We start from the raw sequence: 24386 nt of genomic DNA on the forward strand, positions 1-24386 counted from the left end.
TGTGGAGATCTGAAAAAATCACTGCAGGTGTTGGCAGCAAAATGGCACCAGAATGTCACTGGTGCCATGTGGACCTCAGTTCTTGAGTTCTGGCTAAGAAAGAATTCAGAGCCAAGACTCAAACTATAAGAGAAAGTTTATTTGGAAAGTCACAGAGGTAGGAAAAGTGAGCCAGTGGGGTGCAGGTTCAGGAAACAAGTTACAGAGGCAGAAGAAGGGCCCCAGAGCTTAGGAGAGATAAAGGTAAAGCTAACATGCCTGGGGGAAGACCAGGCAGAAGGAAAAATGCTGAAGGGTCCAGGGAGGGAGAGCAGCACCAGGCCCTCGTCTGGAGGTATTAGGAGGATCCCAATAGAATACTCATCAGCTTTCCAGGTGTGTCCTTTTAGGGTCATAGTCTCTACTGATTGGTCAGCACCAGAGGGGTCATCAGTCAGTGCAGCTGGTCCAGATGTCAGCCACGGCATCGGCATCGCTGGTCTGGTTCTGCTGCTTTTCTGTGCCTGGAGCTGAAACACAACTGAGGCCTAGATGTTATCTTTGGGGATTAATGCTTAGGGGAGTGGTTGTGCAAGGTCCTGAATGGAAGTTACACAAGGCCACCTTTCAGCCCCTTGTTCCTCCTCCAAGGGTGTCTACTACGTGACTAGTGACATGCCAGGGGAGGAAAGGTCAGGGGAGGGTCTGTATGCATGACCAGCAATATGAAAGGTCAGGGGGTCTAATCCACAGGACCAGTGATATGCTAGGGGAGGAAAGGTTACCCTGGCAGCAAGGTACTCGTCTTCCCAGTTTTGCCGTTGCAAGGCACCTGGGGCTTCTTGGCAACCTTCCGTACCCGGCCCACCATCCTTGCTCTGCCCACGTCTAACTGCCTACCTCACAAGAACAAAAGCTGAACATGTTAGAAATATGTACTTTGTCTTTCTCCAATAAAATTTAACTTTTTCCTAGTTTTACAAATGTGATTGTCTCTTTCAAAATGAAATTTCTTATTTCAAAATTTAAAATGTCTACATTATAGAACAATTAAAAAACAGGCAAGTGACGTGAACATTGTATTTGTCTCCTGAGGCTGCCATAACAAGATACCAGACTGGATAACTTAAACAACAGAATTTATGTTCTCACATTTCTGGAGGCTGGAAGTCCAGGATCAAAGTGCCAACAGTGTAGATTGGGGTGTCAAACTCATTTTCATCGGGGGGCCACATCAGCCTCGAGGTTGCCTTCAAAGGGCCGAATGTAATTTTAGGACTGTATAAATGTAACTTCACTTAACTGTTAAGGAGTAGTTACATTTATACAGTGTTACCGTTACAATCAGCCATTTGAGGGCAACCAGGCTGAACGTATTGTTGAATAGCCTGAGACACCGGGGTGTCATATACCATCCTCATCCACTGATCATGTTCTGAAAATAACAACAAACACAAAGCAAAAGACAAGCAATTCAACTGCATTCAAAATCAGGTTTTAGGCTTACCTGTTTTGTTTTCTGGATGTCTGACACCGTTTTCTCGAGGTCAGTGTGTCTATGTCTGGTTTCAGGCCTTGTGCTGTGGCAATTCGTAAAACAGCGTGGAGGTTGTCATCGGTGATGCGTGACCTGTGCTTAGTCTTGTTTAGATTCATTATTGAAAACGTGTGTTCGCACAGATAGGTGCTCCCAAACAGTGACAGAATACGGGCAGCGTGAAGTCGGAGCTGTGGCATCAAAGCAGGAGGCAGTAGACAGTAAAAGTCCTCAATTTTAACATCCTCGAACTTTACTCTCAGGCAACTATCACTTTGAATATCAATTAACTCCAACTGAAGGTTGTGGGGTGCACTGTCGACATCAATGGTGAAAGGATTGGCAAAGATGGCAAAGCTTAAGCGCTGTCTTCTGAAGTCTGAGAAGCGCTGATCAAATTCATCAATTAACTGGCTCAATTTGGTAGCCAAGGGCGTGCATGAAAAAGCACCAGGAACTGAGGCTGAGATGCTCTGACAAACAGGAAAGTGGGCAAGATTGTCCTTGTCCACTTGGGACTTCCATAGGTGAAGTTTACGCTGGAAAGCCGTGATTGCGTCGGACATCTGCGTGATGACTTGTTTGCGTCCCTGCAGCTTCTGATTCAGTTGGGCAAGATGCTCGGTTATGTCACATAACATAGCAAAATCGCACAGCCAGTTTGGATCTGACAGCTCAGGCAAGGGTTTTCCTTTACTTTGCATGAAAAGTGCAATTTCTTCCCTAAGCTCAAAAAATTGTTTCAGGACTGCACTCCTGCTCAGCCACCTGACTTCTGTATGGTATGGCACATCTTCACGCTCTGAGTCCATTTCCTGCAGAAACACTTGGAACTGGCCATGATTCAAGCTCCGAGCCCGAATGAAGTTCACTGTTTTCATGACTGTGGTCATAATATTATCCAGTTCCAGAACCCTTCCACACAGAGCTTCTGGATGAATAATGCAATGATACGTTATCAGAGGTGTGTCGCAGCTACTTTTTTGCAATTTCTCCTTCATTAGTCCAACCAAGCCTGTTTTTTCTCCACACATTGCAGGGGCACCGTTGGTAGTTAGCCCCACCAGCTTTTCCCAGGGTAACTTATGATTGTTTATGGACTTCTCCACCGCATCAAAAATGTCCTTCCCTGTTGTTGTCCCATGCATGGTAATTACATCCAAGAGTTCCTCAGTGACAGAGAAGTCCGCCTTCACACCTCTTATAAAAATGGATAGATGCGATGTATCCGTGTTGTCTGTGCTCTCATCCACAGCTAAGGAAAAAGCCAGATAACTGCGCGCCTCTTCGACCAGCTGTGTGGCCAGATTTCCTGCTAGTTCCTTAACACGGTTTGCGATGGTGTTTCTTGACAAACTGACATTTTTAAAAGTCTGTATTTGATCAGGGCACACCTGCTCACACACCTTTAGCATGCGCTGCTTGAAAAATGCACCCTCTGAAAAACACTTGGAAGCTCGAGCAATTTCTTCAGCCACAATAAAGCTGGCTTTCACTGCTGCATCATTTTTGGCTATAGTTCTGGTGAGCACATTTTGCTGTGATTGCAGTCTGCCTTTTAATTCTTGCGCCAATTGTTGTTTTTCTTGGAGGCTAAATTTAGCATATTTGGTTCCATGTTTGGTCTCAAAATGCCGACGTACATTGTACTCCTTTATCACTGATATTGTCTCATAACACAAAAGACACACTGGGTTTTCCCCTTGAAACACAAACATGTATTCGCTTTCCCATCTATCATTAAATTGCCTTCCTTCTGCATCAATCTTTCTCTTACTGGACATTTTGGGATTGAAATTGTTCCACCAAAGATGGTATGGTGCGCCACCTAAGTAAAAGATAAAAGACCAAGATGTCCTTTAGGACCAGGTTCAATAACAGGCCCCCTCCCACAGACTCACCCTTCCTTCAAACCCCCCCGCCCTTCCGCATAAACAGCAGTCACCCTTTCTCCATCAATTCTCCCCCTCCATCTATCCCAGCAACATTCTCCTAATTCCCCCCATCGCCAATGCCTTGGACAGCGACATTATCCTTAGTGCCATTCCCCAGCATGAACATCCTCCTCATCCTCCTGAACATTCTTCCATGGTGGAATAAGAATGTTCCTTTGAGAACACCCGCAAAGCGGTGCCCGCGCTTGCGCAATGACATGCTTTCACTTTTATATGAAGTGGCCGGGACTGAGGACTATGCCTAAATACTGCTTGGGCCCCAGAGCCGTCCTGTTATCTTGAACGATGCAGGGTGGAGGAGGCCGGGCAGGGAGCCAATGCGCCCGTGCAAGTTAGGCTTACTCTCGCAGTTCCAGCTTCACAAAAAAGTGAAAGCACGTCACTGCGCAAGCGCGGCCACTGCTGCTGGACCGCAGAGCTGGCCGTGTCTAGGGACAACAATGTAGAATTCATGCGTGGGACCCTAGCTGCTGGTTGCAAAATATCTTTTTACAGGTACTTTTTAAAAAACAACATGTAATGTCTAAAGTTCATGTATCTGGGTAATTTATTAAAAAATTACATGAAATGTTTGCCCAGTTGAGAGTACCCCTTTAAGCACCCCGCCGTCCCTCCGCTACCCCGGCTCCCGCCCTGGTAATTCTCGCCTTTCTTGTCTTTCAATGTCCCAAGGCAGTTACTAGTGTCCCCCATCAGTCTCACCTATTACTCTTCTTACACAGGCTCACCGTTCTCCTGTAGCTATGGCCGCAGCTCCCGCCGTTCTCCTGCTCCTGCAGCGTAAACTCATCACACACGCTGCACACGTGACTAGCGCGCTGGCAGGAGCGTAGGAGCTAGGAGCTCCGTGCTGCCGCCAGGTAGAAACAAGGTCCCGGGCCGGATAAAACTAGGTGGAGGGCGGGATTCGGCCAGCGGGCCTTGTGTTTGCCACCTGTGCTGTAGGTTTTTGGTGAGGCCTCACTCCTTAGTTTGCAGATGACCAACTTCTCACTGTGTCTTCACAGGGCCTTTCTTCTGTGCAAACCACTTCTATCTGTTCTTCTTGTAAGGACACCAGTCCAATTGGATTAGAGCCCCAGTCTTATGGCCCCTTTTAACCGTGATTACCTCCTTAAAAGCCCATCTTCAAACAGTCACATTGAGGGCTAGGGCTTCAAATACGAATTTTGAGGGGACGTATTTTAGTACGAAACAAACATTAAACCCTCATAATGCCCTTTAAGTTTTCTTATGTATATCTGTGAGTGCTATATATAATTTTTAAGGGGATCACACCATTTTGTTTGGTAACTTGCATTTTAAATTAACACATCATGATTATGCATGTCAATAGGTGCATTTCAGCAACATTTTTATGGAAGTGATATGGAAATTGAAATGATAATGAAGTCATGTCCACTCTTAATCACAAAATTAAATAACACTCTTTTTAAAGTAGGTCCCCCCTCCCCCCATATTTTCTTGATTTCACAGGCGTTTAGCTAAACCACTGCCAAAGAAGGTAAAAAGTTTCGTGTAGTGCCCCATGCCTGAGCAAACTGGCCTTGAACCATTGTCTGGCCTCTGCCTGTAGGCTGCAGGCTCTGAAGCAGGCTACACAGTGAAAAACAGTGTATTATTTCATCGTTTGGATGTTCAACGATACCAATCCTATTGTGTTGACATTTGAATTGTTTTCTTTTTACTATTAAAACTTTGAACATGTATCTGTGTGCATTTGTGTGATTATTTCTTCAGGATGAAGTCCTAGGAGTGGAACTGCCGAGTCACAGAGGTGCAAGGAGTTTAAAGGTTTTGTCAATGCAAAAAAACATCCAAACCTGTAAAAACATTTTATGAGTTTATTTGAGCCAAACCGACTATTGCTGGGAAAGCAAAATCTCAACGGACTGAGAAAATACTCCAGATGATGGCAGTTTTACCACTTATTTTATACAGCAGAATCAAAGGGCAAGACCTAAAGGGGTTACATGAAATCCGTGGGTGATAGATTAGGGAGATGGGAGAAAGCAAAGCAGGGGACATCTCTGGGATTGCATAAAAAGTAAAATAGACACATACATCTTTTACATTGGTGGGTGTGGGATAATTAACAGTAAATAATTAACAAAGGGTTTTGAGGTCTCTGCTCTGGTGCAGTGGTTGTGCCCTGAGGGGTCTAGAAAAAAAAAAAAAAACTACCCTGTGGTTCCAAAGATATGTTATCCTAGATGTAAAAAGACAATGGGCTCAGTTAAGGTAAAGATTGAATTTTGTGAGGGAAGATATGGGTTTAGGACAGGACTACCTGCCATGACCTGCTTTTACAATAGTTAGAAAGTTTTCATTTCAGACCTTCCTATGTGGTTACATTCAGTCTGTGAGCTTGTAAGCCCACCATGCAGGTCTCCCCTAAGCTTGTTAGGTTTAGTACGTGGCCACTTTTTCATCCACACTTTTAATACTTATTGCCAACAGCCCTCCAGAAAGGCTGTATCAATTATAAACAGCAGTGTTTATATGCATTCTATTTATCCATACTCCTAGCGACTCTGAGTATTTTTTACAATTTTTGGCTAATTTGATAGTTGGTAGTAAAAAGACACCTTGGTTATGTAAAGCCTACACTGTTTTCAGCTGCCTCTGGCTTCCTGGAGGAAAGTAACTGAAAAAATTCGGCGGAGTTTGGCTTCGGGTATCCTCAGTGGGACGTCCGGAGAATTATAGCAGAGAGCCAGGAGAGGATACAGAAGGGCAATCTGCAGGAAAAGGGAATTTTACAAATCCTTTTGTAAAGTGCAACGCTTAGAGGGAGGTTTTACAGTTTTAAACTTCAGGCGGGTATGTCGCTCCAGACGAACTGAAACTGCTTTAGGTAGGGACAAGCACATCCCCTGACCACTCTGCGGGGCTGAGCACTCCAGCCCAGCGTCTCACGGCCAACAGTGCCGCCGCCTCTCGGGAGCGATTGGCAGCGCGGCGGGAGGACCAGAGGCAGCCCCATCGTCCCACAATTCCCCGCTCGCGCCACCTGAGGGCGGAGAGAGGCGACAGCGGAGGCGTAGGGATCTTAAGAGAACCCCGAGAAAGTGCGCAAGCGCACTGACCCCTCCAAGCCCTAGCAACCAGAGCAGTGACAGTAGCAACCGCCGGAATGGTGAGTACCTTCCAGGCCTTGTAGTCAAAGCTGAAAAGAAGTTGGAAGTGGGAAAGGGCTATTGTGGAGCGTTGAGGGCTGGGAGGGGAGAAGGTGCCTTTGAACCGCGGAAGGGAGCCGGTAGCGGATGCGGGCTCCTCGAAGTCAGAGGCCTGGGGGCGATCGAAAAGCCCTGGCACCGGGTGGTCTGGGAGGAGGGCGGCGTGGAGCAGATTAGAGGCTGGGTGAACGTGGTGGGAGTCTGGCAAAGAAAAGGAGGGCAAAGGGTAGGGAATTCTCGAAAAACAGAGCATTGGAGTGGGAAAGGTGATGGACGGGAGTGGGTGAATAAGGATCTCTTTTTACATACAAGTAAGTTACCCCCTGGCGAGATGGAGTGGGGAGCTGGTTACCAGAGGAATGTAGGTCACATTATTGCAGCAGTTATCGGAAACCTGTGATGTGCCCAGGTAGCCCTGAATGACTGTGAGGGCCGTTATTAGGTAACGTTGTAAAGCCCACTCTGACAGAAGATATTGGGCTACTCTTTCTCAAATTTCAGTATGTGTAAGTATGATGGTAGTCGGCCTAAGTACTAGGAGCTTGTTGGAGTGCAGATTATGAATGTTTAATAAGATTGGGGGTGTTCAGGTATGTGCATTTCGACAATGCACCTCAAGTTATTCTAAAATTGGAGGGCACCCCACCATACTTTGAGAAATACTGGCTTGGATTTGAAATCTGTCATTGGTCTACCCAATCAAAACCTTTGTGAAGTAATGATTTTATCTAGTGATCCTCAACTCCTGCTCAGAATGTGCGTTGTCTTGCTTACATACGTGGCAGTTCCAACTAGTAGCTTGAAAAGGGATGTTGGTTAGTTATAGACCCAGACAAAGCTTTTTAGCAAAGGATGTGATTGTCCGGCCGGATGGAGATACTTATGAAGAACAGGTGTAATTTGTCTTCTTTTTGCGATTCCAACGCAAGTGGGCAGAACTAGAGCCCGAGAAATTGAAATGATAACGAAGTCATGTCCACCCTCAACCACAAGATTAAATACCACTCTTTTTAAAGTAGGTCCTTCCTCCCCCCTCCCATCTTTTCTTACTTTATTTCACATGCATTTTAGTTACACCACTGCCAAGGAAGGTAAAAACATTCACATAGTGCCGCACACCTGAGCAAATGGTGGCCTTGAACCACTGCCTGGCCTCTCTCTAGCTGCAGGCTGCAGGCTCTGAAGCAGGCTACACAGTGAAAAGTAAGGGGGCGGGGAGAGAAAGAAAAATATTTTGGAGCCTAGGTGTATATTTAAGTGAAGAAATAGTCGGCTCTAAATCCTAAAAGCATGAACCATAAGAATTATTGAAAATCTTCAGATGAAGAATCAGAACCAGTGATTATATGAAGCTAGCTGAGGCTGCAAACTGTTGGTTCTGGGGCTCTTCAGAAATACAGGCCCACAGAGTTTTTAAAATTTTTAAACAAAATTAGCTTCCAGTGTTTTAAAAATGATCATACTTCACTACAAAACTGAGATTTGTAGCCTCTTTGAAAAATCAGAAATACTGTATTTCACCACCAGGCACATTTGTCCCCACATATTTATATTACTGAAAACTTGTGTTACTGTCATATAATTGGCTGCATTTTTTCTTAATAGTACATAAAATAAGAATGTTACTGTCATTAATGGGTTTCTCATATTTCAAGAAATGTGATATTAGGGTAATTCTTGCCCCAAGTCCCACCTGTCAAGTTTTCTAGAGCCAAATAGAGGCTCTTTACATGGCCAGCTTTATCCGTTAATGATGTCCATTGGTTTTCAAGGCATTTCAGGTTTTGATTCCTGCTCTCTATAGGGGAACTAGTGACCTTATAAACCAATTTATAGACAGCCCGATTGCTTCCAACTTGAGAGTGTTCTTATTTGTGTCTTTCTTTGGGCCCATGCAAGGATTTATCTGGGAGATATACCCAGGAGTGGGATTGCAGAGTCACAGGGACTGTGCATACTTAATTGCCCTGAGTATGCATACTTAATTTCCATACACACTGTCAGACTGCTTTCTTTCTTTTATTTTTAAAGAATGTATTTATTTATTCTTAGAGGGGGGAAGAGAGGGAGAAGGAGAGGGAGAGAAACATCAATATGTGAGAGATACATCGATCAGTTGCCTCTCGCATGCCCCCAACTGGGGTCCTGGCCCGTAACCCAAGCATGTGCCTTGACTAGGATTCAAACCAGTAATCTTTCGGTTCGCAGCCTGGCATTCAATCCACTGAGCTACCCAGCCAAGGCATGTCACCAACTTTCTAACTGTTGCCAATCAGAGGGTGTATTGTAGCATCCCATTGTTTTTTCTGCATTTTTCTGATTTTCAGTGAGTTTGATTACCTCATGATATTCTTGTTAGTCATCTGGATTTCAGTTTCTGTGACTTTTCTGTTTACATTTTTGCCAACTTTTCCATATTTGTTTCTGAATGTCAGGAGTTCCTTATATATCTTGATATCAGCCCTTGTTGGTTTTCCATTGAAAATATCTTCTCCGAATTTTTCTGTTTACTTTATCAACAGTGTTTTTCACTTGCTGAACTCCATTTGTTCTATTTGAGTTAATTCTATTGTGTTTTCTAAATAGATGATCATCTGCACATGAATTTTATTTCCCCCTTTTAACCTTTCCAGTTTGTATTTCTCTTTATTATAATATGTGTAAAGATCTCTTGTACCATGTTAAATAATAACAGTGATAGTAGACATCCTAGATGTGTTTGGGATCTTAAAGAGAATACTTTTACAGTTACCTCCCCAATGTGGCCCGCCTTGACCACCTTATTTAAAATAAACATCCTCCACACACACATCCACATGTCCTCGTATCCTTTACCATGCTCGGCATTTTCTTTTTCTTTTTCTTTTTTTAAGATTTTATTTATTTTTTTTAAAGATTTTATTTATTTTTAGAGAGAGAAGGGAGGGAGAAAGAGAGAGAGAGAGAGAAACATCAGTGTGCGGTTGCTGGGGGCCGTGGCCTGCAACCCAGGAATGTGCCCTGACTGGGAATCAAACCTGCGATGCTTTGGTTTGCAGCCTGCGCGCAATCCACTGAGCTACGCCAGCCAGGGCTGGCATTTTCTTTTTCTTTAGTAACTGTCACCTTCTACTATACTATATAATGTATTTATTTTTAAAATTATATTACTTACTATTTGTCTCCCGACAATGGTTCCATGAAGGCAAGGGTCTTTGTTTTGTTCAGTGATATATCCTAAGCATGTAGAAGAATGTTTGGTATGTGGTAGACACTCAGTAAAGATTTGCTGAAATGAATGAATTTCTCTATTAAATATGGTGTTCATTGTATCTTTTTGGTCTGTGGCTTTTATCAAGAAGTTTCCCTTTATCTTAGTTGAATGCTTTTAATATCGGATGTAGAACTTTACCAAGTGTTTTTTCTGCATGTAATGAAATAAATATGATTGCCTTCCTTTAATCCAATAATAAATAATTTACATTTATAAATTTTCCTGTTGTGAAACAATCTTTGTGCTCCTGGGAATATGCATTTCTTGATCTTTTCATTCTGTATCATTGGCTTTGGAGACCTAATATAGCTAGGCTTTTCAAATCTGTGTTGAGAAATAAAGAGGATTCCTTATCTTGTTATAGCATCAAGTTATGCTAGCCTCATAAAGTAAGTTGGCAGCTTTCCCCCTTTCTAGTTTCTGAAACAACTTGTATAACAGAGAATATCTCTTCCTTGACAGCTTGGTAGAACTCGTAAAATTAGTCTTGGAGCTTTTGGGGAGGAGGATGAGGGTAAATCTCTGATTTTTTTTAATGCTTTAAATAGTTATTGGCCTATTCACATTTTCTGATTCATCTTGTGACAGTTCTGGCATTTTTCTGTTTGCTTGTTTCATAGAAAAGCATACTTTATCTAGCTTTTCAAACTTATTGCCACATATTTGCTTGTAATATTTTACTTTTCAGATCTCCATGGTATCAGTGCTATTTCCCTTTATTCATCGATCTCTTCCTCCTACTGTGTTTCCCACTGACTTCTTACTTTGTATTTCCTGTGCCTTCCTTGGGTTTGCAGTGATGCACTTTTTTCAACTATCCTGAATGCTCAGCTTATTTGTTTTCTATCTTTCACTCTTCTTTTCAAATAAATGTCCTTGAAGCTGTGTTTCCTTTTAAGGTTATGTTTATTTCTCAAATTTTGACTTTTTACCTTTTATTTTATTATTTCACATTAATTTATAATATTTTTACCCCAAGGGTGATTTTTTTAGTATGTCTTTACTATCTTTAGTTTCTAGACATAATGCTATATGCTTTTAAAACCTTCCTTTTGTTTTTATTTAGAGTATTCCCTCTTTTTATTAATGAACTGGAGCAATAGTTCAAAGGGTGTCTTCCTTTGCTCACCTTTAAAGTTACAAATAGCCCTGGCTGGTGTGGCTCAGTGCATCAAGCACTGGCCTGTGAACCAAAAGGTCACCAGTTCGATTCCCAGTCAGGGCACATGCCTGGCTTGTGGGCCAGGTCCCCAGCTGGGGCCATGTGAGAGGCAACCAATGTTTTTCTCCCTCTCTTTCTCCCTCCCTTTCCCTCTCTCTAAAAAATGAATAAGAAAAAAAACTTTAAAAAAGTTATAAATTGAATTAAAGATATTATTGATTATAAGGTACAACATTATATTTTAAGAAAGAAAAATAAGTTGGAAGTAAACTATAACAAATAATTTCTTACCAGTTAGAATTTTTATTTTGTACTTATTGACAGTTTTTTTAAACATATTTAGGCATATACTTATGCTATGTCATCCTTTGCAAACATAAAAAAGAATCCATGCATATGAAATAAAATTGTTAATGTTTTTCTAAAACGTCACCACTGCCACCTGGCCACTGTAGTTGTAAATTGTTCCTGGTTGGAAGATGCATCCAAATTTCAAAGATGTTAAAATGTGAAAGAAGATGTAGATCTTAGAATCAATGAAATGACATATTTTAAGTGTTGAAAGCTGCATATTTTTTGTAAACCAAGTGGGAGTTATCTACATGGGCATCACATCATGATTCCCTTAACTTCTCTGAAAGAATTGAATCAACAGATTACACCAATAAAGACAGCCTTTTTTTCCTTCTCTTTTTAAGGCAAAAGCAACAACAATCAAAGAAGCCCTAGCCAGATGGGTGAGTATGAGTTTTCACTTCTTTTAGAAACTATATAAGGAGAACTTTCAGATAAGTGTTAAATCTGACGATTCAGAAAAAGGGATCTTTGTAGTATTGAAACTATTTAGCTGTCTTGACTGTGGGGGTGGATATGTGAACCTACACAGGTGATAAAGATGTATTGAACTTAATCCACCTGTACAAACACATTCACACTCATATGTACAAATGAGTATAGACAAAATTAGGAAATCTGATGTAAATCAGTGGGTTGTATCAACATTAGTATTCTGGTTGTGATATACTTAGAAAATATTTGGCAGCATATACTGTTAATGAAATTTTAAATTGCGTACTTAGCACCAAAATTAATCTCTAAGGTTGAATTCAGTAGTAAAGTACTGTAGAGAAAATAGTTTTGACCACAGCTGTGTTGCAAAGAGAATATCTCCCAAAATTCTTGGTATTTTGGGGTTGTGGCCCAGACTGAATTACGTATAGAAACAGATGAGATGACAGAAGCAGTTGGTCTTATAGGTCTGAGTCTGAAATCTAAGGAAAGGTTGTTTCAGGACAAGGAGTTCTTCCCAGGCAAATGTCTGTGTTTGCCTATGTTTATTAATCGATAGGCGCTTAAGGGATTTTAAATGTTACATAAATCATTTTCTTTCTTTCGTTTTTTCCCATCTGGTTGGGCCCTAACAGTGAATTGTCTTGGTTGGTCATATAGAAGCCTGCTTGTCAGAGTCAACAGTAAAGATCAATAAGTGAATTGTAAAGAATGCACTGAATTACTAAATTCTAATAGTTGTTTTGAAACAAGGATTGAAAAGCCTTATGAAATTCTAGCCTCCTTTAACTCCACATTACAGTCAGGCATCATCTTCTTCCAAATTAATTTTTATTACAGGAAGAGAAAGCCAGTCAGAAGCCATCTGAAGCCAAGGAGATAAAGCTTTATGCCCAGATCCCCCCTATAGAGAAGATGGACGCATCCTTGTCCATGCTTGCTAACTGCGAGTAAGTTCTCATCTTTATTCATCCTTCCAGTTGCCTAAACAATTAAAGAATTGTTCCCCCACCATATTCCCAGATTTAAGGTACTCAGTTTTTCACTAGCAGTTCTCAGGAGTGGGGAATGACTAGAAGATATACAGACTTGATCAGTAATTTACATTGTACAGTACTTGACTTTGCTGATTCAAGTAAAAAGATAAATAATTCCTCTTCAAGTGAAATCAGAAAGGATAGGATCAAGTGTTGGAGAGTCAATACAAATTTTTTTTTGGTAGATTTTATTTATTTATTTTTTAGAGAGGAGAAAGGAGGGAGAAAGAGAGGGAGAGGAACATCAGCGTGTGGTTGCCTCTCGAGTGTCCCCAACTGGGGACTTGGCCTGCAACCCTGGCATGTGCCCTGACTGAGAATTGAACCCACGACCTCTTGATTCACAGGCCAGCACTCAACCACTGAGCCATACCAGCCAGGGCAAATTTCTTGGGTTTTAAGGAAGACGAAAAATGTATAATTATGTTCCCTTTAAAAATGTTTTTATATAATTAAAGTATGTATAGAAAAATCTAGGTAAATATATATGAACTATTAAAATAGTTATCTCTGGAGGAATGTGGGGGGTGATTAGGATTACATATGATTTCTTATAATATACATTTCTGAATAATTTAACACATGGGAAAATAAATATTTCCATACTTTCATATGTATAGTTCTGCTTTTCACAAAAAGGGATCATCTAAAATGTGTCATTCTGCGAGGTGGTTTTAAAACTTAACTACGTATCATAGACATCTTCCCAAGTTGGCCTCTGTAGCCCAATCTCATTTCAGTGGCAGCATAGTATTCCTCGGTGATGGATGCTTATAGACATTTCCCCCTATTTTTTGCTATTGCAATAATATAATCAATAATCTAATTCATATAACTTTTGGTATTTGCATTAGTATTTCAATAGGATGTATTCCTAGAAATGAATTACTGGCTCAAAGAATACATGCATTAAAATATGTAATAGAACACTGGCTGGTGTGGCTCAGCGGACTGAGAGCCAGCCTGTGAACTAAAGGGCTGCCACTTCGATTCCCGGTCAGGGCACATGCCTGGGTTGTGGGCCAGGTCCCCACTATGGGGTGCGCAAGTGGCAACCACACATTGGTGTTTCTCTCTCTCCTCTTTCTCTTTCTCTTTCTCTTTCTCTTCCCCTCTGTGTAAAATAAATAAATGAAATCTTTCTAAAAAATTTAATAGATAACATCAGATTGTCCTCAAAAAGTTTTTTTTCTTAATTTCTACTCGTTAATGGTATATATTAACTTTTGTAGCCAGAAAAAACTATGAAGATTTCCAACAGGGCATGGAATACATGCCATGTCTGAAGGGAAAGAAAGGATTCGGTGTCAAAAGGAAGTATGACTTAAATATCGTATCTTGAATGGGAACTGGAGAAATAATTTCTGACATACCATTTAACATTTTTGAATATTAACTCAAGTTTTTCTTTGTTCTTTCTAAGGAAGCTTTCACTGTCTACAAACTGCATTGAGAAGATTGCCAATCTGAATGGCTTAAGTAAGTGATCCACCATAACAGATGGTTCCTGTATTTTCTCATTATTGGAATAAACATTCCAGACACACTCCATAATCCCAGAAGCTTGCATCTGTTTTAACTGTAATAATTGTCAGATGACAGAGAGAGATCTGAACATTTTAAAGATATTTTAAAGCTTGGACAGGGTTAGAATTGAGATATCTTAAATTTAAGAAATCAGATTTTTAAAATATATTTGATCAGATTTGTCTTTTGTTTCATACTTGTTTTATTTATTTATTTTTAAGATTTTATTTATTTATCTTTAGAGGGGAAGAGAAGGAGAGAGGGAGAGAAATATCAATGTATGGTTGCCTCTCGTGTGTCCCCTACTGGGAACTGGTCTGCAGCCCAGGCATATGCCCTGACTGGGAATCGAACCTTGATCCTTTGGTTCATAGGCCCACGCTCAACCCATTGAGCTACACCAGCCAGGGCAGTCATACTTGTTATATTTAAAATCTCATTTCTCACCATCCTTGTTTTTCCTGTGCACAAACAAATGTTAGTGACATTGCCACCTACCCAGGTGCTAAGGCCTCTGACTCCTGTGCTAGTTTCCTATGGTTGCTGAAACTTGATGGCTTAAAACAGCAGAAATTTATTCCCTCATAGTTCTGGAAGTCAGAAGCCTGAAATCAGTTTCACTGGCCAAAATCAGGGTTTTGACAGAGCCACCCTCCCACTGGAGGCTTTAGGGGAGAATCTGTTCCTTGCCTTTTCTGGATTCTGATGGCTGCCACGTTCCTTGGCTTGTGACTACATCACTTCAGTCTCTGCCTCTCTCATATTGCCTTCTCTTCATATTGCCTTCTCTTTTGTCTGTGTCAACTCTTTCTCTTTTGAGGATACATGTGACTGCATTTATGGAACACCTGGACAATTGAGGATACTCTCCCCCCTATCTTCAGATTCCTAACTTATTCACATCTGCGAAGTACTTATTCCCCATAGAAGGCAACATTCACAGGTTCCGGGGGTTAGGATATAGGTGTCTTTTGGTAAGCCATAATTTCTCCTACCCCATTCTCCCTTTACTTCCCTCAAGCCCTACATCCAAGTTCATCACTAAGTCTTGTTAACTCTGCTCTTTGAAAGAGCTCTCAAATAATGTTGCTTTTTAAAAAAGTATTTTTTTTGAAAGGGGGAAAGAAAGAGAGAAAGAAACATCGATGTGAGAGAGAAACACTGATTGGTTGCCTGCCATAGGGGATCGAGTCGATCCAGATATGTGCCCTACATGGGAATGGAACCATCGACAATTTGGTATAGGAGACAATGCTCCAACCAACTGAGCCACACCATCTAGGGCAACATGTTGCTTTTTTATAAATTCCAGGAGCTAGAATTTTAATTTAGACTCTAACCATCCCCCTTAAATGGTGTTTAACAACTTTGTTTTTTACTTAAACATTTTTAATTGTATTTTTTCCAAAAGAATTTTTGAAGATTTTATTTACTTTTAGACAGAGGGGAAAGGAGGGAGAAAAAGAGGAAGAGAAACATCAATGTGTGGTTGCTTCTCACATGCCCCGCACTGGGGACCTGGCCTGCAACCCAGGTACGTGCCCTGATTGGGAATTGAATCAGTGACCCTCTGGTTCGCAGGCTGGCACTCAGTCCACTGAGCCACACCAGCCAGGGCTTTTTCCCCCCCAAAATTTTTTAATTATTTATTTTTAGAGAGAAGGGAAGGGAGGGAAAAAGAGAGAGAAACATTGATGTGTGAGAGACATCTGGTTGCCTCTCACATGCCCCCAACTGGGGACCTGGCCCAAAACTCAGGCATGTGCCCTGACTGGGAATTGAACCAGTGGCTCTTTGGTTCACAGGATGACACCCAGCCCATTGAACCACACCAGTAAGGGCTTTCAAATGTTTTTGACTACTTTTCACAGTAAGAAATATATTTGAATTTGAGTCAGTACATATATGTATTCATATGAATACACAGATCACATATACACATAGACATATGAATTGGAATCAAGTTGCTAAACAACATTTACCTTTATAGCACAGGTTCTAGTATAAATTTTTTTTTTTTTTTTTTTTAATATGAGAACTTTATTTTTTTAATATTTTATTTATTTATTTTTAGAGAGGGAAGGGAGGCGGGGGAGAGAGAGAGAGAGATAGAGAGAGAGAGAAACATCAATGTGCGGTTGCTGGGGGTTATGGCCTGCAACCCAGGAATGTACCCTGGCTGGGAATCGAACCTGGGACACTTTGGTTCCCAGCCCGCGCTCAATCCACTGAGCTACGCCAGCCAGGGCAAATTTTTAAAAATTGATTTTGTTTAAATGTTTTTCACAACCCACTAAGTTGGTTTCACACATAATTTGAAAAGCACTGCCTTAAGACCTTTGTAATGGCCTCCTAGTTGACCTCCGTTTCTTTCTGTTCTTCAGTTGACCTTCAGCACTGACACCAGAGTTTTCTTTCTAAACATATTATTCTCATTCTCATTTCTCCAGATCAGAGACCTCAATGGCACCCCTTGGCCTGGTAAAGACCACCTGCCCTAACGTTGCATTCAGAGCCGTTTCAAAGCTTGCACCACGCTGTTCACACCAAAGCACGTCATTCTTTTTTATGACACTGCGCTTGTCAATTGCAGCCCTTTTCATTGAGAACAGCCCCTTCCTCTAACAGGAAAATCCTACAGAAAACAAAATTAAGATTAAGAATGCCAAGTTTAAATGTCATTTCTCCCTCTAAAGACTTCTCTAATCTCCATCATCATACTTAATCCTTCTTTGCAAACATTTAAATAGACTTATTTTGGATTATAATAATAATGACCTACTTCATGATTATTATGAATAATAAATGAGTTAGTGTATATAAAAGACTTAGAATAGTGCTTGGTACATATAAATTCTCGTGTTTAAAGTAGGTGAAGACTATGTTCTGTCTCTTTAGATAATGAACTCCTTGGGGGCAAGCATTACATTTTATTAACCTATTTATCTTCTATTCCAAATTTCCATCTTCCCCAGTACCTTATATAGTACTGGAGAGGAAATGTTTTCCTTTAAAGCTGTGTATAAGATGACTTGATCTATTCCAATTTTTCAGTGACTCATTAGAAAATGTGAGATGTTTCATTTCACTCTTTCCTTTGTCTGTAACTGTAATAACTTTCTTAAAAGAGACAAAATTGATAACATTTATCAATATAGATGACATGCTTTTCTTTTCACAAGAACATGACTATGGCAATAGTGAAAATGGATAACCTGTGTAGGGCTGGCATTGCATTTTAGCTCGTATTCTAACTTCATTCAATTGGTAATGACTCTTGGGAAAATTGTATTAAAAAGAGTTCCCAAAATTCAGTGGGAAAGAGTACTTTGATCAATGATTGATGTCTGACATAGGCATGGAATAAGAGAGTATAGGCATTTGTACTATGCATTTGCTATACTTGCTTCATCTCATTTTAGTTCTGCTTGTAACAAATGATATTTCTGCAACCTGTGAGCAGGAAGCAAAGAGAAGCCAGCTGGTCCACGTGAAGGACTGAATATAGGACCCTGGCTGCTGCCTAGCCCTTTCCCTTCACAAGCACTGTAGTCTCACCTGCTGCGCCACGGTGCGAGGACCTGAAATACAGAGGCGTTACTGTTCAACAGGAGCTTTGTCAGGCAGAATGACCCGATGGCGATTTCTATTTGATATACCAAAACTTCGACTGGAAAACTGCATAACGTCACTATGTTCAAAACTGTGACTACGGTGCTGTACAATGTGAATATTAATAATCTCATGTTAAAGATTAGAACATAAATTTTGTTGCCTTGTACCTTTGGCAAAATATTTTACTCCTTCCATTTACTAAATAAATAATATATATAACTTTAAGACATTTTTTTCATTTTCATCAGGAACTTGTTAAAGAAAAAGTGTTTTCCTCTCTGGCCAGGTAGCTCAATTGGTTAGAGAGTCATCCTGATATGCCAAGGTTGCAGGTTAGATCATGAGTCGTTCACATACAAGAAGCAACATACAAGGGCACATACCAGAATCAGCCAATGAATGCATAAATACATTCGACAAACTGATGTTTCTCTTTCTCTCTCCTCTCTCTAAAAAAAATAATTAATTAAAAAAATTAAAATAAAAAAAATTAAAACCCTGGCTAGTGCGGCTCAGTGGGTTGAGTGCCAGCTTGCGAAAAGGTCACTGGTTCCATTCCCGGTCAGGGTGCACGCCAGTGTTTTGGGCCAGGTCCCCAATAGGGAGCACATGAGAGGCAACCATGCATTGATGTTTCTCTTCCTCTCTTTCTCCCTCCCTTCCCCTCTAAAAATAAATCAATAAAATCTTTAAAAAAAAACAAGAAAAATTAAATAAATTCCTTAAAAGAAAAAGTGTTTTCCTTATAGTGGTGCTCTACTTATACAACATATAAACTATGGAAAATATATAATTGTATTATGTTAGAACATTTAATCTATTAACTTTGATATTATAATTTACTTCCCTATATAGCAATAAATAAGATCTTTCTAGTCTTTTGGTACCAGTTTCATGTGCACTTTTTAAAAAAGGAGTTTTACACGTTAAGTCAGATACTATCTTTGAAAGGTGGCATATATTTGTTATCTCCAGTTTCTGAGGTCATTTATCAGTCCCCATCTTAGTTGACCTATGAGTGTATTTTGACAGATGATTTTTTTTCTCTTTGAGACAATTTCAGCATTTGGCTTCTTGGACACTATACCCTCCAGATTTCTTCCTGCTTTTCTGGCTACTTCTTCCCAGTCTCATGTCCCTAATTTTGAAATGTTGGAGTACCCCAGGATTCACTTTTTGGGTCTCTTTTTTATCTTCCCCGACTCCCTAGTCTGATTATCTCTTCCAAATCATGGCTTTACCATCTATATGCTGATGGCTTCCAAATTTATATCTCTGCCCAGGTGTCTCCTCTGACCTCCAGATTTACATATCCAGTTGCCTGATATTTCCCTTAGATGTCTAGTAGACATCTCATACTTCACGTGTTCAAAAGTCCTCAAAGTCCTTCCACAGCCCCAGCTAACCCCAGCTAAACCAGCTTCTTATGTGTCTGTCTCAGTGACTAGTCCATTCTTCAGTTGCTTAGGCCAAACTCTGGTAATTTCTTGACTTCTCCTCATACATTCTCTATAAAACACCTATTTCTAATTTCATCTCCTATTATTTTCCTCTCGTTCTCTCAGCTAGCTTCTTGCGTTTTGTGAAAACTTCAAATGTGGTCCTGTCTCATAGTCTTTACGCTTGAAGTTCCACTTGTCTGTTAATGTCCTCCTTCCATCTGTCTTCATGGCTCGCTGCCTTACTTCCTTTGAGTCTTTACATAGAAGTCATCATCTACCTAAAATGTCAGCTGTTCCCAGTCCTCTGACATTTCATTTCTTTTATCTGCTTTTCTTCTCTTTCACACTCATCACTATCTAATATACTTATTTATTTTGTTTACCAGCTGTCAAATGATAGTTCTATGACAGTAGGATTGTTAGCTGTATTGTTCGCTGTTATATTGTAAGTGCTTAGTGCTATTCCTGGCATACAGTTGATACTCAATAATTATGTGTTGAATGAATAATTTTTTGAACAAGCATTTTATCTTGCATGAAGTAGGGAAAAATGGTAATTTTTCCATGTGAAGAAACTTAAAAAATTATTATGTGATTTTCTTAAATATTTAATTTTCCCACGTTTATAGTTATATAGATTTATTAGTTTGCTAGGGCTGCCATAACAAATCCCACAACAGGAATTTATTTTCTCTGCTGTGGAGGCTAGAAGTCTGAGATCAGAGTGTCGGCAGGATTGATTTCTCCTGGGGCCTCTCTCCTTGGCTTGTGGATGGCCGTCTTTCCCTTTGTCTTCACGTGGTCTTTCCTGTGTTTCTGTCCGTGTCCTGTCTCCTTTTGTAAGGGTATCAGTCACACTAGATTTTACTTAAAATAATCTAATTTTACCTTAATTACCTCTTTAAAGGCCCTGTTTCCAAATAGCATCACATTTTGAGGGACTGGGGTTTAGAATTTCAACATATGAATTTGGGGGGGACCCAATCCTGCCCATAACATGGAGTCCTGTTTCAATAGTTAAATCGTTTTGCATAAATTAGATCACTTTTGAAATTCCTTGTTCTGAAAGTTAAATGTGCCCTGACCTCTGTGGTTCAGCTCCTGGTCAGGACGCATACCTGGGTTGTGGATTTGGTCCCTGGTCAGGGTGCATGAGAAGCAACCGATCAATGTTTCTCTCCCATATTAATGTTTTTCTCCCTCTCTTCCTCCCTGCCTTCCTCTTTCTCTAAAAATAAATAAATAAAATATTTTTAAAAAGTTAAATGTTTCTCATAAGAGAATTTGAAATAATTATTAAATAAATTAAAACCAACATTTATGTAACTATATATGCCTGACACATACACAAACACCACTTATTGTGTACTTGCCATGGATAAAGCATTAGGCTGAATGTTTTAGACAATTGTCTCAATTCTTATATGCTTATAAAATAGATATTATAGCCCTGGCTGGCGTAGCTCAGCGGATTGAGCGCAGGCTGTGAACCAAAGTGTCGCCGGTTCGATTCCCAGTCAGGGCACATGCCTGGGTTGCAGGCCAGGTCCCCAGTGGGGGTCACAGAGGAGGCAGCCACACACTGATGTTTCCCTCTCTCTCTTTCTTCTTCCCTTCCCCTCTCTAAAAATAAATAAAATCTTTAAAAAATAGATATTATATTTCCTCATATTACATATGATGAAACTAAGACTCAAAGAGATTTGATCATTTCTCTTGAAATTTGGGATTAGAACTCAGTTAATTGGTGATTTATGGGTGTTACAGAACAATGCCACTCAACAAAACTGTCTGCACTGTCCCAAAACAGTTGCTACTACCCATATACAGCTATTAAAACTCTTGATGTGAGGCTAGTGTGACTGAGAAACTGAATTTTAATTGTTTCATGTTAATTAAGTTAACTAGCCATGTGGCTAGTAGCTACTGTATTGGACAGTGTAGTTATAGAAGTTTAAGTTGTGAAACCTAAATGTATAACTTATACATAAGTAATCATGGTACTTCTTTAGAACAAATGAGATTTCCTGTGTTTTACTAGAAATCTTTTTTTAATTTTGAAAAGTAATACATGCTCATGGTTTTATGCAAATAGTTGAGTTTACAATGAAAAACGTCTTCCTCTCACCGTGCACTCTCAGTTCCTCCCGCAAAGCAACCGCTGTTTCTTCTTTCTCTCTTCCAGAAATAGCCTGTCCATACGCAAATAGAAACATCCTCGTAAAAAATACAAATAGGCATCTTTTAAACCAAATCACAATCTAATTTTTTAAAAGATTGAAGGCAAAAGATTTTTAAAATATTAATTCATTTGATTTCACTTCTAATCCTTTGTGGAGTGGGGTATACTATACATAAATATACTTGCTTTCGAGTCTGAGTCCCCATACTATAAGAAGTGTGAAATATATATATATGCTCTCAAATCTAAAGTTCATATCTTCTTTGCTCTTGTTTATCCCTCTAATATTTTCACTAGCTAGCAGTTTAAGGCCATGCATCCCAAATAGCTAATAATTTTTAAATTTAATATTGGCATGATGTGAAATTATAGTTGTAGTGTTCACCTTAGATGATAGGTCAGTGTTATTTCCTACTCGATGACCACTTTTTACTAATACAGCCGTTCTGACTCATTATATAAGAATATTTATATAAAATTTATTAAAACCTTATTATTCTATGTTTATAATTATGTAATATGATTCTCATAAACAAAAAATTGCTTTTTTTTCCACTACAGAAAACTTGAGGATATTGTCTTTAGGAAGAAACAACATAAAGAACTTAAATGGACTGGTAGGTTGCTATTTATTACTTTAAAAAAGCATACACTTTTTTCTTAGTATAAAAATAATACTTGTCCATTGTAGAAACTTTACGAAGTAGAAAAGCAATGATTAAAAATACCTATAAGCCACTGACAATTTAAATACTGCTAACATTTTGATTGACATCTTCCTTGCCTTTTTTCCTATTCTTCAATGGATATGTAGAGAATGAAATCATACTATACTTAGTGTTTTGCATCTTTTTTACTTATTATATGGAGATGGTTTTTCCATGTCATTCACTCATTCAACAAATTAATTCAATAATGTTTCCTAAATGTCTACTTTAAGCCAGGTACTGTTGTTCTAGGCAGTAGAGACAGAGCAGAATGAGTATAAAACAAAGTGTTTGCTGTTTAGAACTTACATGACAGTGGAGGCAGACAGACTAGAACATAACTGTGTAACACATAAGGTGGTGACGAATGCAGTGGAGGAAAAGGAGGCATGTGAGAGAGCACAGAGTGATGGGAAGTCCTCTCTGGAAGAGAGGATGTGAACTGTGGAGCCGACCAAGGGATAAGTAATTCAGGCTGAGGTGAGACAGCAAGTGCAAGTGTCCTGAAACTGACACTGAGAGCAAAAGAGTTGAATGAGAGAGGGAGAATTGTCCTCAGTGAGGCTGGCAAGGAAGCCAGGAACCAGGAGGTCACACTGAGCTTTATAGATCATAAGATTTTAGATTTTTTTCCAATGGTTTGCAAAACCATTGGAGGTTTTTGATCAGTGGATGTGACTTAAGTTTTAATATAATTTTCAGCCAATACCCCTTTTTAATGACAGTATAATAATATATTTTATTGATGTACCATAATTTATTAAATTCAGTTATTTATTGCCCTGGCCAGGTAGCTCAGTTCGTTAGAGCATTGTCCTGATACACCAAGTCTGCAGGTTCAATCCCCAGTCAAGGCACATACAAGAATCAAACAATGAGTGAATAAATAAGTAGAGCAACAAATTGATGTTTCTCTCTTTCTCTCTCCCTTCCTCCTTCCCTCTCTCTAAAATCAATAAATCAATAAATAATTATAATAAATAAATAAATCAGTTACTTATTCATTATTTTCAGTTTGGAGTTATAATCTATACTGTTATGAATCTCCTTTTAGCTATATTATTGCACACATCTATGAATAATTCCTTGAAATGGAATTGCTGGGTCAAAAGGTATGAATTAAAGGCTTTTATGACATTTCATCTAATTGGCATTTGGTAAGTTTGTAACAATTTATACTCCCACCTGTAATGTATGAGGGTTTCCATTTCCCCTTACCAACCTTGGAAATTTAAAACTGACAGTTTTTTACAGTGGAGTGGACTATATATTTTTATTTATATATTTACTGGCCATTTGAATTTTCTTGCAAAGAAGCTGAAATGAAACAGTATTGTAATACTAGGAAATTTCAGGAAACATGTAGCTGATTTCTTTTTCTTTGTACCTGTTCCCAAAAAGATAATACTTTTTTAAAAGTATGGAATGTTTTTTGTAAAAGTATTGAAAGTCTTTCATAAACATTCTGAAATTTTTTATGACTCTGGCCTCCTTCTCCACTTCCCGTTAAGTCCGGCTGTGCTTCATAAGAGCCAGTGGGCTTGGAACTGCGGGGCTTCCCAACAAGGACTTCCCAAGGTGAGACCGGCTGAAGTGACCATCCCTCATCACAGGAGGAGCTGTAATGCCTAAATAGGGGTCAGTGTTCAGAGAAGCGATTTTGGAATTATCTTGAACGATCTGAATAGTATTCCCACTTCTACATGTCTATTTACGTAACATTTTACTGATGAATTTATAAAATGCTAGGAGATTTTTTTATATATATAATTATTTTTAATCCTCACCCGAGGACATTTTTTCATTGCTTTTTAGAGAAAGAGGAAGGGAGAGAGAAATATTGATGCAAGACAGAAGTATCGGTTGGTTGCCTCCTGTAAGTGCCCAGAATGGGGATCGTAGGTGCCCGGACTGGGGATTTAACCCACAGCCTAGGTATGTGCCCTGACCAGAAATTGAACCCACAGCTTTTTCGTTACGGGATGATGTTCCAACCAACTGACACACGGGTCAGGGCAAAAT

General features: G+C 39.7%; 2 protein-coding genes across 6 annotated transcripts in view; one reads left to right on the forward strand and one right to left on the reverse strand.

Moving 5' to 3' along the window:
• Window positions 1-117: 117 nt before the first annotated feature.
• On the reverse strand, window positions 118-4854 carry LOC114491782 (general transcription factor II-I repeat domain-containing protein 2-like). 5 transcript variants are annotated; one of them, XM_036011889.1, is made up of 3 exons: window positions 4200-4849; window positions 1487-3344; window positions 118-520 (listed from the first exon to the last, which is right to left on the reverse strand). In XM_036011889.1, exons 2-3 carry the CDS (start codon window positions 3298-3300, stop codon window positions 430-432), a joined length of 1905 nt encoding a protein of 634 aa, XP_035867782.1. In that variant the 5' UTR covers window positions 3301-3344; window positions 4200-4849; the 3' UTR covers window positions 118-429. The 5 variants fall into 5 exon arrangements, with proteins under 5 accessions (XP_035867782.1, XP_028361874.1, XP_035867771.1 ...); XM_028506073.2 differs by having other exon boundaries at window positions 4190-4849; XM_036011878.1 differs by having other exon boundaries at window positions 4174-4849.
• Window positions 4855-6486: 1632 nt separating this feature from the next.
• Window positions 6487-24386, forward strand: part of DNAL1 (dynein axonemal light chain 1) — a 36655-nt gene continuing 18755 nt past the window's right edge. Inside the window, exons 1-5 of the mRNA XM_028506501.2 lie at window positions 6487-6610; window positions 11764-11802; window positions 12695-12804; window positions 14315-14370; window positions 22219-22274. Of these exons, the coding sequence (XP_028362302.1) occupies window positions 6608-6610; window positions 11764-11802; window positions 12695-12804; window positions 14315-14370; window positions 22219-22274 (264 nt within the window). The 5' untranslated portion in view covers window positions 6487-6607. The remainder of the gene's footprint in view (window positions 6611-11763; window positions 11803-12694; window positions 12805-14314; window positions 14371-22218; window positions 22275-24386) is intronic.

Source organism: Phyllostomus discolor, chromosome 1 (genome assembly GCF_004126475.2).
Source record: "Phyllostomus discolor isolate MPI-MPIP mPhyDis1 chromosome 1, mPhyDis1.pri.v3, whole genome shotgun sequence".
In the NCBI taxonomy this organism is placed as follows: Eukaryota; Metazoa; Chordata; class Mammalia; order Chiroptera; family Phyllostomidae; genus Phyllostomus; species Phyllostomus discolor.

Excerpts from the sequence above, each read along its gene's own strand:
- LOC114491782 (XM_036011889.1), bottom strand. The coding sequence starts at position 3,300 with ATGTCCAGTAAGAGAAAGATTGATGCAGAAGGAAGGCAATTTAATGAT. Across the intron at positions 521-1,486 it reads ACATCCAGAAAACAAAACAG|TTGTGTTTCAGCTCCAGGCA; the intron begins GTAAGCCTAAAA and ends TCTAGGCCTCAG.